Source organism: Branchiostoma belcheri, unplaced genomic scaffold, assembly GCF_001625305.1.
Source record: "Branchiostoma belcheri isolate BF01 breed outbred unplaced genomic scaffold, Haploidv18h27 scaffold7, whole genome shotgun sequence".
Classification (NCBI taxonomy): domain Eukaryota; kingdom Metazoa; phylum Chordata; class Leptocardii; order Amphioxiformes; family Branchiostomatidae; genus Branchiostoma; species Branchiostoma belcheri.
The window spans coordinates 1371390-1390409 of NW_017804353.1; the positions used below are offsets into that span (position 1 = coordinate 1371390).

The 19020-nt window shown below is 41.6% G+C and overlaps 2 protein-coding genes across 3 annotated transcripts in view; one reads left to right on the top strand and one right to left on the bottom strand.

Annotated features, from left to right (window-relative positions):
- The window catches only part of LOC109484548, an 11857-nt gene extending 3181 nt beyond the window's left edge, over positions 1–8676 (bottom strand). Inside the window, exons 1-2 of one of the 2 annotated variants that reach the window (XM_019787867.1) lie at positions 8286–8676; positions 1449–1515 (exon numbers count right to left, since the gene is read on the bottom strand). In XM_019787867.1, coding sequence (XP_019643426.1) covers positions 1449–1515; positions 8286–8540 — 322 coding nt within the window. In that variant the 5' untranslated portion in view covers positions 8541–8676. Of the gene's footprint in view, positions 1–1448; positions 1516–1836; positions 2063–8285 lie in introns of those variants that run through there. The other variant, XM_019787868.1, reaches the window with a different exon arrangement.
- A 1334-nt stretch (positions 8677–10010) lies between these two features.
- On the top strand, positions 10011–18799 carry LOC109484523 (coiled-coil domain-containing protein 151-like). The gene is made up of 12 exons (XM_019787835.1): positions 10011–10191; positions 10937–11058; positions 11428–11505; positions 11856–12035; positions 13410–13514; positions 13991–14113; positions 14598–14720; positions 15222–15368; positions 15774–15934; positions 16339–16495; positions 16839–16994; positions 18548–18799. The coding sequence occupies exons 1-12, from the start codon at positions 10113–10115 to the stop codon at positions 18764–18766; spliced, it is 1650 nt and encodes a 549-aa protein (XP_019643394.1). The 5' UTR covers positions 10011–10112; the 3' UTR covers positions 18767–18799.
- Positions 18800–19020: the final 221 nt, after the last annotated feature.

The window sequence follows — 19020 nt, forward strand, 5'->3', positions numbered from 1 at the left end:
TGCTGCAGAAGTTGTTGCTACTGTTTCATCACAGGTTGTTGGGAGTTAGCCAGCCTTTGTATTAGCTTCTTAAATCTCCTTAGCTGGGCCCTGTAGCCATGCCATTTATAAGGCATGTTTTTCTCAGACATCTGTCAATGAGCTTTGTAAGGTTTGATTGAATAGAAATGTTTTTGACAAAGGTAGTTCCCTTGCTAATTTTGTGAGCAGTGCTGCTACAAAGACAAAAGCCAGCAGCTGTGTCAAGTTTCAAACAGTATCACAGAAGTGTCCGTATAAAAGAACTGTCATGTCAACACAAAGGTGAACCTGGTCTGCACACGTGCATGCGGTAAACCGACTCCCCACTGTTGACACTTGTAAGGGACACTACAATTCCTTGTTGATGCTTCCAAGCACTCTTCAAAAGCTCACTGAAAAATTACCCTTCGCTGTTGATACTGTCTACAACCCGGGCAGAAGTTGTAATGGTTGTCGCCTAGCTGAGGTCAAGAAATGTTTATAACAGGTTAACCTGAAGCCAAAAGGGATGTAGCCTAAAACCTTCCAGTCTTTATGTTTACAGAGAAACATTCTGGCCAACTTAAAGATGGTAGCCAATACTTTTAAAGTATGCATCAAGCAGTAGGGCCAATCATAGTAAAGAACTAATTGTCCACCAAGTGTTTTTGTGTTGCCAAAACTAGTTGCAATTAACTTTACGAGCTGCGTTTATGTGGAAACTTTTTTTTTGCAGCTCTGTCGTAAAGTGGTTCAGTCCATAGCGTCCCTTGTCGTCTAGGTAACCATTCATATTGCGAAGGGCCCTGCAAACCTTTGTGGGTGGGATTAGGGCAAGTCTGGCTGTGAAAATATATTAACAGGTCAACAATGCACGAGACAAAGACGGTAATCCGATGGATTGTGCAGTGAGCGATCGTTCTCCCCACGTTAGAAAACTGCAGTTGCTACGGCCGGCTCGAATGAAACAGGGGCAAGCTCGAGAAAGAAAGAAGCACCAACAAGTGTTTAAAAGGGAAAGTTTGTTGCCTCAACAACTTTCAGAAACTAAGACACCGCCCCGATCAAGACTATTCAAGCGATCCTCGCTGAATATGATATAAAAGCTCACTTTGTTCTTCTGGTGTCCACTTTCCTAAGTATGCGGCAAGAGTGCCATATGGCTCCAAAGTGGTGTGGACTACTCTTAACAGCTTGTTTGGGGTGGCTGTTTTTGAGAGCCACTATGTAAAATAGAGTATGTTCAGTATGGGAGTGTGCATTACGACAAGTGGGTTTACATGCAACAAGGGTGTGGGAACCTCTTTTACTTGTCAAATCAAGTCTTCTGCTTTGCACTCAGCAACTAAGACTCTAAAAGCATGGTTCTTTGAAAGCGGTTCGAAAGCAGCGACTTATTTAAACTTTAAAGCGTGGGAATTTCAGAAAGTCTGCTTTTCAGGACTTACTTTTTCCATTGACTGCGTTATAGTCGGCTGTGACCAGTCTTGTTGGCACTTTCCAACTCATAAACATCTGCAAAAAAACAACAACAGAAAAAAGACATCAAACATCAATGCAAAGCAACAAAGCATAACTTCATCCCAGGTTTAGAAAACACAAAGCAGAAGTTTTCCTGAAATAAGATGCCTCCATAACATGCCAAAAACTGGGGGTTTTGGGGGTCTTCAGGAGCTTTTATGTGCTATTTTCTAATTGCATATAGACAACATAGCCGGCCTGGTTGAATTACCCCCATTTGAACTGCGCTAATCAGAAAACAGCCGAAGATCACCAAACCCCCAGTTCTATAAGCCTTCTACGGAGATATAAGAACTGTATCCGAGGAAAGTTTACAGGAATGTCCCTTGATGGCTCATAGTGAAGTCCGTAGGGATATTTCAGCTTGTAGTTCTTCGCTGCATCTTTCCCCTTCAGGTTAGGTTTCCTTGCTAGCGCGGCCATGTCTCCACAGTAGTAGGAACATTACTGCGCAATAAACGTCAAGAAAAGCGGGGTTTCATTCCTTCACAGCGGGTCTAGGTCGGTCGCTAGGCTGGGCTTGTCCAGTGTGCCGGTGCGCGATTGGGTGGCGCGAAGGCGGTGGCTAAATATTTACAGTATCACACACTTCAAATTACCTCCTTTGTGTGTCCAGCCTATAGGGGAGGCCCGCACAAAACCTCGTATTTGTACAGCTTTTGGCTGTTAATGGAGTTTTTATATGGGCGTCTTATCTGGGTACCGGGTGTTATTGCTGAATAAAAGTTGTGCATTTGTTTGCCGTCGTTTGTAAATGTTGTATTCAGGGCGGTGGCATGTTGGGTGACTAAGTGTGCTTGTAGTTGGCTGAGGGAGTGGAAAACAGGTGAAATTTATTGCTGCTGGTGTTTTTTTAAGGTGACAACTTTAAGGCATGTTGTGACATTCAGGGGCGGCGATACGTGAGGTCTCTAGCAGTTTTTGTGTGTGAGAGACTCAATAGGTAAAGAAAAGGTCTCAATAGGTGAAGTGAACGGGAACGTTTGCAAAGTTGCCTTTTCAAGGCGCGGAAAATCCTCTCGTCACCTTCTTAGCATTCATTCGGCAGTTCCGGAATGTCTCGCTTTACTTAATGGGAATTCTTTACGGGCCCTTGCTTTTACAGGTTAAGTCGCAAGAATCACTTTCTCGCTAATCTCTTGGGCAAAGGAATGAAATGGGTTTGGTAGCAGGCAAGAGTGGTGGATGGTAACGAGGACCCCTATCAGGTCAATTCAGAACTGCAGATGGAACCACCTGTTAGTGGTTGCTAAGGAATATACCAACCATTTCAAATAGGGGGAGGGGAAAGAAGGGAGGGACAAGTGGTCTGCCTATCCACTGTGAACAAGCTCAAGTTATATTTCCCTCATATTTTGATATTGGCACTGAAGTTGGCATAGTCAAAGGCCCATATTTTCTGCCTTTCTTCTCATAATGTTACCAGATGTTTTCAGACAAACATAACCCTCAAAAGAAACATTCAAACATGTGCTAATGACATTCTAACATGCTACAATTTCCTGAAGCTTTGAAACTGTACATTACACTGCTTCCTAGAGCCGGCTAACTAATCGAAAGTCAACTTCGTTTGCTTGCTTTTGAGTTTTGACGAATATTCATAACCAAACACACTAAAAAGTTATGAGTGACAAAAACGCTAAACACTACAAAAGTTAGCTACTCTGGGGAGCTTTTGAGACGCACTCTGTCTCTTCTTCAACACGGTAAAGATATCTTCATTTTTGCTTGGTTTGCTCCCTAATAGCACACCTTATTAAAGACCAGCACAGGCATATCTGTGTCTACGTTCTATTGTCCTCAAAATCACACTGAAACTTGAGTCAGGAAGCATGGTTGGTACTCAATAAGATTAAATCCCAGCCCTTTGTTAGAATCCATTATTAGATTTTCCTTTTTTCCCACGTGTTATTCTTGTCTTGTGAATGGCACAGGTTGAAATATTGTCCGGGGGTATAAGTGTGTTCTATGGAACAATTATCTGATATGGAATGACCAGAAGTTCTCTCCATAACTCGTTAATGTTACACATTTTGGTGTTTTCTTACAGTGATTGACCCAAATAAATGTGCTGTTGCATGAAAAAACAACAAGAAAGCAATATTGCAACATATTGTGCATCTGTGAATAGTTTCATCAGGAACGGTAAGACACTGAGTAAAGAGACTCATTTTACACAACTAAGTCTTTTATTCAGCCGACGTTTCGGTGACTGTCTGTCACTTTCCTCATTGCAATTCTGACTGTTTCACATTGCACTGCAGCACAGGTGTCGCTGCTATAGATGCAGTGCAATGTGAGCCAGTCAGAATTGCCTTCAGGAAGGTGACAGACAGTCACCGAAACATCAGCTGAAGAAAAGACTTGGTTGTGTCTCTTTACTGAACATATTGTACACATTAAAAACTTGGCATTGCAAAAGACAACTCAATATGAGGACAAGGTAATATCTGAGACAAAGACTTTTGTTGTTAGGATGCACAAAATATTTGGGTGACAAACATTTTCAGCAACAAGTAGTATGATAGAACAATCCAAGATATATCTCAATAGTTGAAGCCCCATGACAATTATGGCATGTTCTCTCTACTTGAGTTAACCTACAAATTGCATTTTTCAAAAGGGGCAATATTTCATTCCTTTTGGCAAACAAGCCCAAAATCACTGCATACAAACATGTCATCCATAAAGCCAAGAATAACATACAGTCCCATAAGTATGTGATATATTGGCCAATCTGTCTGAAGCCAGAGACAGTTGTTGAGGGAGACACAGGCATGAAAAGCCCTTGTAGATTAGTCCTGTGGTTTACCATGGAGGTAAGCTGTGTTGAGAAGGTATGAGGTGGATTGAGAGGGCATATCAGGGCTCAAAATATCACCTGCATGTGCAGGTTAGTACATGTGCAGGTAAAATTGAGGCTGTGCAGGTATTTCTGATGTCTATCTGCACCTATGATCACCTAATCTGCACTGGTCCATGTACTGGGGTTTATGTGAATTTTTATTTGCTGCAGTGGCTGCTACTACCTGTGAAGTGCATTTTTGTATAAAAGAAACTATGGCAATGGTTCCTGAACAGTTTTCAGTGTGATCCATACTTCTTAAAGTCTGAGTGGTGCAGGTAAAATTTGTCTGGTGCAGGTAATTTTTCAATGTTTCAATTTTAAGCTGGTGTGTTATGCCGAAGGGCGGTTATACTGGCTATACCAAACAGGTACAGAAACTGTATCTGTATAGCCGGTATAACCGCCTTTCGGCGTAACACACCAGCTTAAAATTGAAACATTGAAAAATGTTACTTGCACCAGTGCAGGCATGCAGAAAAAAGGGATTCCAACACTGCGTGTGGTGGCACAGTACACGTACACAGGAAACACCTAGGATACCTGCCGTGTGTTATGTCAACAGGTAAACCTCTTTAAGATTCCTCCTGAAGTCTTGTCACTGATTAATGGTCTTGTTATGAGTTTACTCGTGAGTTGGCTCCTTGGAATTTAGGAAGTGTGGTCTTGCCCTCTTGTGTCATAATCTTGCACAGTTTTGAAAGAATGAAGTTTTTCTATCTTTCTTGTACCCAATAAGTCTAGATTAGAGGTACAAGAATGTTTTGCCCAAGGGAATACACAGGCTTATATCGGAAGTGCAGCAAAGTTCTGATTGAATGGGGATTTGTATGGATTAGATACAAGATTTAGATGTAGGCCTATAGTTTAATTTGGGATTAGTACTGCATTTTCTACACCACTGGGTGTCTGTGGACCAGACCAGACCATTTTTTCCTTTGACAACAATATGATCATCTGTATAAAATCAGGGTTTTCATTTTCAGAATGATAGCATAGAGTGGAAATATCACTCCTAAAGCATACAGTACTTATTTTTCAGAATGATAGAATGGACATCTCACTGACTCCTAAAATATACTTAAATTTCAGAATGATATTATCATAGAATTGAACATGTACTTATTTTTCAGAATGATAGAATGGACATCTCACTGACTCCTAAAATATACTTAAATTTCAGAATGATATTATCATAGAATGGAACATATACTTATTTTTCAGAATGATAGAATGGACATCTCACTGACTCCTAAAATATACTTAAATTTCAGAATGATATTATCATAGAATGGAACATATACTTATTTTTCAGAATGATAGAATGGAAATCTTACTCCTAAAACAGTTCTTCCTTTTCAGTTTGAATAAAGAAGTGAAAAATGCCATTATAGACATTTGTCATGCTAATAATAATTACATGGAGACCCTCCCACACAAACCTTTGTGATGATGATTTTCATGATTGCTTTTTGTTGTGTCAGGAACGAAGGATGACATCATAGATGTGAAGATAAGGTTTTGATGAAGTCTTCTGATTAGCGAAAAAAAATGTTGGAATCCATCTCTCTCTCTCTCTCTCTCTCTATCCAGTTTAATGTCTTTTTTCCCCGGAAACTGGGGGTTAGACAAGCTTGCATACATCTGATGTGTTATGCCGAAGGGCAGTTATACTTGCCATACGGACACAGATACAAAAGTCTTTTTTGAAGCAAGAATCCATGAACAAGTGAATGAATATGCCTTGACTCATCTACTATCTCTACCAACTCTAGCAGAACCACTCTAAGTATGTCTTGGCGTTATTTTGTCTGGTTTTCCTCAACTTATGAAGGGAAAGTCTTCTTAAAAAGTATTAACAATTGTGACTTACTTTTCAAAGCTTTCTCTGCTTAACTAATTCTAGAACATGAATATCTTATGTAATCAAAAATGGAGACTATCACATGTTCTCGTGTTGAAGTTGAATATAATGCAAACACAAAACGGTGTAAATGAGTAACAGAAACTACTCAAAAGCCATAATGGTCAGGCAAAACATGCCACGGGTCTTGAGTGGTTTGTGGGATGACTAAACCTTTGTTCCTTACAGTCCTTAAAACCAGAGACGTCAAAACTTTCTTAAGTGCTTACCTGGGGGGCTAAGATTGCATACCAGGAGTGAAGGAAGTGCTGTTTTCTTACAAAATAACGTCTCCGACAAAATGTCAAGTCATGTTTGTAAAAGGGAGTGGTCGGAAGGACGTCTGACATCTATAGCCTCCATAGGGTGCAAAAAACTGGGGGTTTTGGGGAGGTCTTTGGGAGCTTTTATGTGCTATTTTCTGATTGCATATAGACAACATAGCCGGCCTGGTTGAATTACCCCCATTTAGAACTGGCATGAGCTAATCAGAAAACAGCCGAAGACCACCAAACCCCCAGTTCTATAAGCCTGGTACGGAGGCTATCTGACATCCCTCTTGCCACCTACACCTGTACAGTTCAGGTAAAACGTGTATCAAAGGCTCCATTCAGAGCAATAGCCTGTCTATAGGGGTAGATTTATAGCCAGTTTGTAAATGTACTTTCCTTGAGTAAATGTCATGGTTAATTCCCACATGTGTGTGCCAAAATCCTGACACTGCCCTTAGTGGCACTGCAACAATACTGTTTGGTCAAGCAATCGTAATATTTGTGTAGTCAAGCACCAAGTTTTCTCTCACAACCCTGCTATAATACATGTACAAAATTCTTCACATCCGCACGTAAAATAACCCACCACACCTTCTGTTGTTACTAGACCGCGTCTGCTACATTTTTTAACCTCACATTCCTTAAGGCAACAAACGCATGACCTATTTTTATTCCTCTGTTTTTTTTCCTTTTCAGGTCATGCCGAAAATATAGATCGCAAGATACCCTTAAAATGTCAGCCATGCGTCCTGTAATTAGAAAATTGAGATAATTGATATGGTGAAAGACCTATAGATAAAAGACGCAGGTTTGCCGCCATCTTGTATTCCCTTACAGAAGGTGTTTCCGACAGGTGTCCAGTGCCATAGATACACCTGTTTTACCTCTAAACTTCCAGAGTTTCACCTATAAACAACCAACCGCCGTTTCTTGTAGTTTGAGCGAAACTCCTTGGCTATTTCTACACACGGTCGGACAATGTTAGAAGTTTGCACAACACCTTGAGAAACCTTAGAAGACCTCTTCAACATGACTAACACACATACCCGTTCCACCACTTCCACTCAAGCTTGAAAAAATTCAGACACTTTTTTCCAACCCTACCTGTGCCGACCTGGTTTTCCGTGGATATATGATATACTCCATCCTGTCCGAAGATTCTTTAACTTCAAATTTTCGAAAATGACCCACGTAACTAAGCAGAACTTTTTCGTACACAAAAAAGGTGGTCTTGAGTCGGTCAGGACGCCATGTCGGTAACCAAGGATCGTTTACCCCCGAGCGGTGTTGGTATAAAGTGACCCGCAACAGCGCGCTGGCATTGTGTCGTGCAAAGTACACCGCACGCCCAACACAAAGCCTCCGCAAACTATACTAGCAAACAAGCTGACCCACTAAACACTGTGGATTATTGCCCTCGCGTACAATGACGGCTATAGACACAAGGAAATCGTATATCCATTTGATTTCTTCCGCTGTTTGCGCCCCCCTTGTACTTGTCGCTACAATTATCGCCGATTATGACAAATAAGGTTTTTATATACCCTCCGTAGCATGCTTATAGAACTGGTTGTTTGGTGGTCTTCGGCTGTTTTCTGATTAGCCCAGTTCTAAAATAAAAGGGGGTTATTCAACCAGGCCGTCTATGTTGTCTATATGCGATCAGAAAATAGCACATAAAAGCTCCCAAAGACCCTGAAGACCCCCAGTTTTTGGCATGCTATGGAGGCTAGTTTTTATATACCTGTGAGGGGTGAGGGTTGTTTCGTCTTGTTGGTGAAATCGGCCGGACGTCCGCGCGCGAACTGCGAGTCGTGCTACCAGTTGCCGCCGACCATCCGCGAATTTCACGTCGTATCGTAGAACTGTCTGCCACGGAGGATGCCTCGTCCGAATATTTGTCGCTCGGAGGCGGGAAAACTCCTTTGGAATCCATCTGCAGGGCCTTGTTGAGTTTTGCCGCGAAGTTCCCGGGTGGTAGGTCGATTTTGAGAGCCATGGTGCCACCGTGAGGGCTTCACAGCTACATCTAAGTCAACCCGAGTTTGTCTGAATGAAGTCTTGTTTGCCCTGTGACAGCTCACTGCGCCACCTGTCTGTCTACCTTTATGATGAATAACACACGTGGTTCGATTGTTCCGCGTCCTTAGCAACCATTCTGACGACGGGTCGAGTGCCCGCGCTCTGATTGGCTAACCGTCGCCCAGTTTCGCGGTCGGGCGACCCCACACAAAAACACGCACACGATCTGGTTTCCAATTTACGCTAACGTAAACTTAAGAGATCGCGACCTCCTACTGCATAAAAAACTGGATACAGTTTGATAAACAAGAAGTGAAGAAAACACGAGGTTATGAAAACACACTCTGGTGTCCGGTGCTGTTGGTGGTTTTAAAACGCCCGCGCGAAAGCAATTATGACTGGATGTTGTGGCAATATAAAACGAGATTGAGAGAAAGATTTTGATACACAGGACCTACGTTGTGCTAGCCTCCATCGCATGCCAAAAACTGGGGGTTTTGGGGGTCTTCAGGGTCTTTGGGAGCTTTTATGTGCTATTTTCTGATTGCATATAGACAACATAGCCGGCCTGGTTAAATTACCCCGTTTTTTACCCCCGTTTTTAGAACTGGGCTACTCAATTTCTAACAGCCGAAGACCACCAAACCCCAGTCCTATAAGCCTGCTACGAAGGCTACACCTAGTACCTACGTTGTGCAAGGCGACGAAGATTTTAGTGACACTTAAGTGATAGGTGGTTGAAGGCTTCGATTGTGTACTAGTTTTATAATTTTGGGCTCCCTAAATATATAGTACTTTTCAAAACGTAATTTTTATCACTTTTGACGAAAATGGGAAAAATCGAATCGCATAAACAATGAGTTGTCCTCCAAGAAAAAAATAACTTATTTTATTTTTTGTCAAGTTGTTTTGAACTTTAAAGCCAATTAACATTCACGAAAGAATAACTAGAATTTTAGAAGAGTGCTACGTTACTTGCCCTTTGGCCTAAGGAACATTTTGAACCCAAAATTGTAAACCCGAATTTCCGAAATAAACTTTTCCAATTTCTGTACTCAAAGAGGCACCCATACAAACCAACCTTGCTGAAAATATAGCTGTCGCTTTGTGTGTGTCACTGAGAATAAAATGTTTTTTTGTAGTCCCTCAATGCAGTTTTATGATATGCACATAGGCAATTCTTGTGGTATGCTTTTGAAGAAAGAAGACCAAATGATCGAAAACGCCTATCTTATATATACAAGTAGTTATAGACAATCTGGTCGTAGCAAAACTTTATGCTAACAGGTGGGTGACTGCAATGCACACTAAAACCGTTAAGCGGCGTTCGTGCACCAGGCTTCGCCCACCGTGGCTGCAGTTACTGATCTACCCGCATAATGGCGCTCCTAACCTTCCTTCTCGCACCACTTCTCGCGATAACTGGCGAGATCTTGACGTCACCTTAGAGACGACCCAAATAAACAGCGTTCAAGAGACCTGAACTCTTTCCACAGCATTTTCAGACGTTTTTTCTTCCACCATAGCGGCCAAAAGCTGAAAGACCAAGATGCCAGCGACTTCGCATCTCCCCAAGCAGCCGATCCAAGAACAGATCGCAGAGCTTAACAGGAAAATCGCACTTTTAGGTGGGTAGAAAAAAATTGTAGTTTCGGCGCGCGAGTTTGCACCGTTTCTATGTACTGATTCAGTCGTCATAAACTAGAACTCAGAAGAAGTGCAACAAGGGTGTTCCAGAACTGAAGCTTGCCTTGACGACACTTTGTTTGAGAAAAATTTTGTCATATTAAAACGGCCGAGGTTGCAAGTGGTAGTTTTATCGTAGAAAAGATAAACTATAATTTTGGGATGCTGTTGAAAAATAATTCATGTTGGGTTGTAGATGGGGAGGGGGGCGGAGTTCAGAAAAGAGACCTTGCAGTTCGGCATTCGTGAAAACTGAAGTTTTGACAGCAGTAGGTCAAGAGGTAGCATCATATAATCATCATCTAATATAATTATAATTTAATACAAGATTTAATCATTGTAATGTAACATTATATTTGCGAGTAAGGTAAACTTCAAGGAGATTTAAGTTTAACTCTGTTGTCATAAAATCACATATAGAAACTCAGCACCAATGCTGTACGTTAAATGTTTATTCTAGTTCTACATTCGGACAAATAAACATGATTTTAGAAATCTCATGATTGGTCATTAATTATCCTGATAAAGGCGACAGTGGTCATTGAAAATTTGATCTCTGTGTGATCCTTGTGTTGGAATAAAGTTCAATATTTTACTATGATTAAAATGTACTACCAACACAGATGAACGTTCATGATAATGATTTCAGAGTGTTTAGAAAAAGAGTTTCATGTTGTTTTCCGACAGACGGTGACCGTAAGGCGTACTACGAGAGCTCACAATGGACCATGAAGAAGAACCGAGAGCTGGTGGCTCAGCTGAGGCAGGAGAACAAACAGCTCCACAAACTCAAGGCAGACGCTGTGGCGGTGAGTACCATATTTTTCATGAAAATGTATTTATTAGTCTAAGTGCTATCCCCGCTATGTAATGTATATAGTCAATCAGTATCAAGTGGTAGAGTCTGCCACACTAGTCATGAGCGGCACTGTGGAGCAAGAACTGCAGAGAACAATGCTCAGTGACTGTCAGAGAAAGCTGTAGACTGTCTTTCTAGACAAAAAGATCTCAAGAAGATAAAGTGTATGTAATGGATGAACTAAACTGTGCTGGTTGAGTGTATTACTTGGATGTCATGGCTACCATACATAATTGCAAGCCTTCATATTTTGGAATGTCTGATTATGTGTATTCTTTACTTTGATTATAACCATGTTCTGTAATTCCCCTCCCCCCAGATGGATGACAAAGTGCTGAATGAGGCCTTCCAGAACAGGAATGTGGAGAGGGCTGCTCTCAGGGGCAAGTCTGGCAAGGTATGAAGTATGTTATGTATGTAGTTTTTGGTCCATTTGTACTACTGACCTTAAAAATTGTAGATGCAAACTACACATAGTTTTGATGGTAGAGTACAGCTATGACATCAACTTTGTTCTCATGGGCAAGTCTGGGAAGGTACACAGTGTGTTGGTAGAACAACCTGAAACAGGTTTAAACTGTAATTTCCAACACAAAAATTTGACTTACCCAAATTTCCAATTGTTGAACTCTGGTCTTTGTCAAGGAATGAGCAATACACCACTTCTGCATATGAAAACAGTAACATAAACATAATTGACTCTGTTTTCATAGTTTTGAATCTCTTCTTTGCAAATTTCTTCTGCAGCAAGCCATCACGATCGTGGACCACAAGGTGTGCGACACCATCAAGCGGCTGAACGACCTGCGGCACAAGACGGAGGTGAAGCAGAAGAAGCTTGCGGAGCTACAGACGCAGCACGACCAGATGATCACCGACGCCAGCGCTGCGCAGGAGATGTCCACTGGGGAGTCAGAGGATGCTCAGGTAAGCTGGGGGCACGGGATTTGCTACTCTTTTGGAGCACAGCTTAGTGTTTGGGAAACTGAGAGAAATCCACATCTGATGCACTGAAGATGCTTTGTTTCTACATGTCTAAATGTTTTAGTGTTCTTTCAAACTGGGATATAGTCATTTGATGGTTTAAAAGACAAAAAATTATTGTAGACTGGTTTCTTTGTCTGAGATATGAATGAGAATCAGCTAAAACTTTTACAAAAGACCCAACCTGTATGGGTCCAAAGATTATGCCTTGAGGAACCCCAGTCTGGAAGAATGTTTTGTGTCATCACCTTTGTGTATGCGTCACCACTTTTGTGTTAATGTCACCATGCTTCTGTATGTGTCACCTCTTACGTACATGTCTGTGTCATCCTTTTTGTGCATGTGTCACCACATTCGTGTATGTGTCATCACTGTTGTGCTGTGTCTCTCATCTGCTCTGCACCCACTTTTGACACCACAGCTGATCTGACCACTTACAGTGCAGTGGCACACTTACACTTACAGCACATATTGGTCTGAGGACTGAGCCCGTGGAAAATATATCAGATATTGAGTGTTTGATGACGTTGCATGTTGATTGTACCATTACAGAAGGGACGACAGAGAAGTGCTAAAAGTGCTAAGGCAGCAACTGACCAGGTTGGCTTGCATCATGTTAGGGACCCTGGCCAAACAAAGAACACTGCCAGACTGTTACAAACTATCATAAATTGTTCAGTAAGCAGTGTATGGGAACTATTCCTACATGTTGTGATGCTTTAATCAGATATAGTTTAAAATAGTTAAAAAAGGGACACAAAAATCATTTGTGTCAAGTAATTTTACCGTAGACAGTAGTTTTCTTTGTTTGGTCATAATCAGTTAGTATACACACCCTCACACAGAAATCGATACTATGACCTAGTTCTACAGTTCACTTACAGGCATTTGGAGCTGGTCTGTCTGTACATGTACATGTCTGTCTGTCTGTCTGTGCATCTGTCTGTCTTATATGTCTGTATGATCACATTCTTATATTATATTATTAATACTAGATGATCACCATGTATGCATAGTTAGGATACAACATATTTTGTATATTTTTCTTCTATAGTCAAACCTGTACTGAGTTTGTCAGGAAGATAATATATTCAGAACAAATTAACTGAACAAAACTAGAAGAAAATCTGTGATGCACAAAAGCAAAACAGCAATCAATTACCCAAAATTGTACATTTTATCTTAGAAAACAATTCTTTTGTATTCTCTAACAACACCCAAGGGATGTCTCAACCCTTCCATGTACAGCTTTAAAAAATTTTGTTGACAGAAACAGCAAGCCTTACTAACTCCTGAACTTTTCTACCTTCACTTCAGACCCTACGCCAGCTGGAGAACCGCCTGGACAAGATGATGCTGAAGTGTCAGGAGGCAGAACACATCCGCAAGACCTACCAACAGATCAAGGTGCACCTGGGCAAGGTAAGGTCTGCTTACAGCTGCCCTCTAGCAGCTGTGTAGTAAACTGCAGTCAGCCTGCACCTTAGAACCTGAAGAGTACTGGGACTTCTTCTTCTTTTGTCATCCTCACGTTGAGGGGAAACATATGATGCTTTTTCAAGCAGCTAGTAGTGCAATATGTCTTTGCTATGGCTTGCTTTTTCAGCCTAACACACCAGGTCACCCCCACTCTATTCTGTGCTGAACTAAAACAATTTCAAAATTGATCTTAAGTTTCAAATTACCTTGTTTGTCATATATCTCAAAGGAGAGAGTCATTGGTGCCAGGTAGTTTGTACTATTGAAACAAAAGTTTTTTGAGTTCCCAAAAACTCAAACATGAGAAATTTTTGTCAGCAAATGTCTGCCCCTTGTACTGTTAAAGACATACATTGTATTCACTTGCACCTGATTTGTTTGAGCCTTTGTTAATTGTTTATTTGTTTGTTTATTTCCAGGAGGGTCTGACGTACGCTAACCAGCTGGACGCCCTGGAGGCAGAGATCCTGCGTGCCAGGTCGGAGCTGACGGAGCTGAAGGCCATGAACAACGACGCTCAGCTGGCCAGGGACGCTGCTAGGGTAGGACAGCTCTGCTACTTGATCTGTAGTTACATTTATCTATAACTATCCTGCTGGCAACACTTGAAAGGACCCTTACTAAGTACCAGAATTATCAACCAAGGATTGAGGTGTTCAAGAATTAATTCTTTCCTAGAACTATCAAAGAGTGGAACTCGCTGTCACCAAGTACAGTAGGGGCATTGTCATTAGACAGCTATAAGCAATGTTTAGAGTTAGATGTTCAAAGGTTAGTTGTAACACGTCGTTCGGTGTAATGTAGCCAGCTGCCGCCGTGCCGCGTTCCTGTGAAGCTGGTGTGTTATGCCGAAGGGCAGTTATACTCGCTATACGGATACAGAAGCTGGTGTGTTATGCCGAAGGGCAGTTATACTGGCTATACATATCTAGGAAAGCTCCAAAAAGCTAGACTAGTTCTTAACTTGTAAGAGCTGTCTAAGCATGATGAGGTTTCTGGTATCTAACCAGCATCCTTATGTTCCAGGGAGAGCTGTCTAAGCACGAGGAGCAGGTGCTGAGGGAGAGGAGGGAACGGGAGACGGCACTCAATGAGTACAAGAAGCTGGCCGAGGAGAAGAAGGCTCACGCTGAGAGGGTCGAGAGAAGGGTAAGGCGTCTTGTTGTCTTCATGTAATGTTACTTGAAGGTGATATTGTCAGTCACTTTGATCAACCAGATGTTGCTATCAAACTGCAAAGGCAGGAAAGTCAAGCTTCTCCACTGCAGGTTTTGAAGAAAATGGTAGCATGAAAGAATAAGTCTTACTAATAGATGTTCTTCTGATGTCCTCTGAACTTCATTCTATGCTTTGGATGACATTTGATTGCATGTTTCTGATGAAATTTGACCCAGAGTCTGGTGACCTTTGCTTTATTGCTCTGATGACCTTGGACTACATGCCCTATGACCTTTGATGCTGTGTTTCTGATGACCTTGACCCAATGGTTCTCATGACCTTTGACTTCAAATGGTTCTTAAAATCTTTGACTCCATGTTTCTAGCAACCATTGACTCTTTAGCTCTGATGACCTTTGACTTTGATGACATGTCTTTGACAGGTTTTAATGACCTTGACATGGTTGTATTGACCCTTGCCCTCTGCCCCCAGATGCAGCGCGCGTCCCTGCAGCAGGAGGAGCTGCAGCAGGAGCAGCAGAAGCAGCAGATGACGCTGGAGGAGCAGGAGAGGAAGATCACCACGTACGAGGAGGCCTTCAGGCACATCAAGGAGGCCACAGGCGTCTCTGACACACAGGTCTGGGGATTATTTATAGTCTTATGTCTTTAAGACACCTGTTGTGCCTTGTGATTTGTTAGACTCATAGCAAAGATTTCGCAGTTTCCATTTCCATTTATTTCCATTTATTGGTTTGGCTGTTAAATCCTCACAGTCAGGGCAGCCCAACTAGCCAGTGGCTATTACAAAGGGCTTGACCTGCTGACAAGACATTACAAAACATTAAGGCAACATATAAGGTGGCTTTACAATCTACAAAACTATTGCAGTTGGAAGGCAGGCTCATAAGAGTGAAGAAGGAGTAAAGAAAAAGACAAACTGTGTACTACAGATCTGAAGTCACCCTCTTATCCATCACTCCATCCATCCGTCTTCCCATCCATCCATTCACTCACTCAATCTTTCCTTCCTTCCCCCCTTTAGGAGGTAGTCGCGCGGTTCATGTCCCAAGGTGACACCCAGAAGCACCTTGAGGAGCTGAAGCGAGAGAACGAGAAACAGCTGAGCCGACTGAAGGAGGAGAAGGAGAAGCTGCAGGCCGAGTTTGAGGACATGAAGTACTCAGGAGAGGCCAAACTGTCCAGGTGGGGATCTCTTTATTTTACTAAATACTAAACCACAAATTCACAGCTCTCCAGGTGGGTAGTTTCTTGATAATATAATGTTTCTAAGTGTTTGTTAAAGACAGACCATACTAATTTTCATTTAACAATTCATACGTTGAAAGACAATGGGAATTTGAGTGATCTTTTTGAATTTTCTGTCCAATATGACTGAGTATATATGACCAAAATAAATACACAGCAATGTACAAAGGAAGTCACAATCTGTCCATTGAAATGTCCTACTTTCCCGTAATACCAGATGAAATACAAGGCTGGTAGCCAAGTTGAAGCTTTTGGTTGCATGGAAGCTTTATTTCAAAGTATGTTTTGGTGATGTTGCACAGATACAGAAACACAAACTGATGTGTTATGTTTCCCCCCAGTGGGCAGCGTATGCTAGAGGAGATGCAGTCCCACCTTGATGCTGAAGAGGGTCGGAGAGACGAGGCTCAGGACAAACTGGAGCGGGCGAGCCACATCCTGGTCTCCGTCAAGTCAGGCGTGGAGCATCTCGCTGACAAGCTGCAGCACATCAAGGCTGTGAGTTCTCCTCCTTGTTTACATGTGTGTGAAACTGTACTTCTAGCTAGTGAGGTTGCCTCTGTCAGTCAAAGAATCACAGAATTTTCAAAAAATTATCAATCATACAATTACTTTCACATTCTTTGGGATGTAGTCAGTCCCTAGTGTGATAAATATCATGATGTTACATAATCACTTCACTTTGTAACAGTTCATTTTTGTTTTATGCAACACTTTTTTTGGGGTAATATGTTACACTGCCACCACACTAGGGCAAGACCTTCACTCCCTGAGATGTTATATCCCATGAGAAGTTTTAGCATAGAAATACCATCCTTTTCTCCGTGTCTCCCCCATGCAGGCCAAAGGCCACGTCCCGACAGCTAAGATCTCCCCCACATCAGACGAGTACGTGCTGGACCTGCTGTCCATCTCTGAGGAGAAACTCCTCAAGCTGATGGAGGAGCTGGATGGCAAGGACCTGCAGGACATCATCAGGCAGATGGAGGAGGAGGAGGTGGGGGGCTTGGTGTTCTTTGGTTCAATAGAACATTCTATTCTATTCTATTCTGTTGATTCTTTAGAACATTCTATTCTTTCTATTCTATTGATTCTCTGAACATTCTATTCTATTCTATTGATTCTTGAGAACATTCTATTCGATACTTTCTATTCTATACTTTTTATTCTATTCTATTCTAATATTCTATTCTGTTATTGAGGATTGGGCCAAATGCAGGATTCTTTTAAAAAGACCTCTCCTCAAAACATAAATACACAAATATAACAAATGTATTGGAAGGAATGTAAGACATTAACATACAAGATGGAAAACAGAAAATGATGGGGTACTGGTTGTCTGCATGATTCAGGCAGCATATAGAATGATTGGAGCATGGTGTAATTCCAGTATTTGTTTAGGTAATGGAATTAACATGTCTAAAAGACTTTCAGCTAATGCACTTGCCAAATACGGCAAACCCAATAAAACAATTTCCATTTGTTACCATCCTTGATTTGGTAATATCCTCTGATTACCGGGCAGTTGAGAGGCAGTTATTGAGCTTTTATAAAACAGACTTGTAACATTTACTCAATTGTCTCAAACAAAATAGCATCCATCCATCTCTGTCAAATTCATTGATCCAACAGAAACCACTTCGTATCCTTGATCAATTTATCTGATTGTGGGGTCGTACGGAGCAGAGGGTATCTGGGATTATTTCAGGATTCGCTGGCGAAATGTCTCGCTCGGAGATTTAATCGAAAGTGACTTAATGGTGTTATGCAGATTCAGACATTATGAAAATACAATTTCCCCTGTAGATATTTGTCCCCACTGGGACTCGGACTGGCTGAGGGTTTATTTGATATCTGGTAACAGATTGTTTCCACCAACTGAAGAAAGGAAATGAAAAATTGCTGTGGAAATGTCCCAGTCTGAAAATCGTTTTTGTTTTATAGATCAATGAAAAGGTCTTTTGAATGGTGTTAGGATAAAGTACAAGAGCATGGTGCATCAACTGTGCAAAATTAATACAATATTCAGATGACATCTTTAATTCATCATTCTTTTGTATCTTTTCTTTCTCATTTTTGAAAAACTTTTTCGTATCTTTCTTCTTGAAGTTCGACAGGTTAAAATTTTCACCTACATTTTGTTTTTCCGCAATGGATATGGCCATGGCTTATGACAATTAAGACTTTCTTCTACCTACTTAATTGTCTAATGTATCTTGTATTGATTTATTGTTTGACAGAGTTGGATGGTCTCTGTCTTCTATAGTTCTATAGTACATGCTTAGGACATGCATCTTCTTCTTCTATGTACTGCCCCTACATCCTCAAAAGGCTGTGGAAAAATGAAATTGTAAAGAGAAATAACACAAACAGAACTGTTTTTGGATTGAACCAATTCATTTAACTTTTCATTCATTCACCCATCCATCCATCCATCCATCCATCCATCCATCCATCCATCCATCCATCCATCCATCCATCCATCCATCCATCCATCCATCCATCCATCCATCCATTCATTCCTTTATTCATTCCTTGTTCGTTCTCCAGTTCCACGCAAGCATCGAGACGAAAGTGCCGTCCCACAACACGCGAATCAAGCTGCCTCAGACCCAGAAGCAGGGCGATATCTATCAGGATGACGAGGACTCTGGCGATGATGAGGACTCCACCCTCACACGGCAGCAGCTCAAGCGGCAGGCGCAGCAGATCGTCGACTCCAAGACACGGAAGAGGACCAAACCTCGCAAGAAGAAGGGAAAACAGTAGAGGACGGTCGTCTCAGAGGAGGAATCATGGACACAGAATACCATGGGGATAGTCGCCTTTGCAGCCTTCTTGGAGCAGCATCATTTATTTTTTAGGAACGCTGAAATGCTTGATAAACTTGAACTTTTGACATTATTTTGTATGTTGAGAACTGAACCCTACTTTGTTTGCACAGCAAACTCATAGTCTTTTGAGACTGACTGACAGTAGATAATATGCAATTTCTTTCATGGGCCAAGGTTCTCTAAATGAAC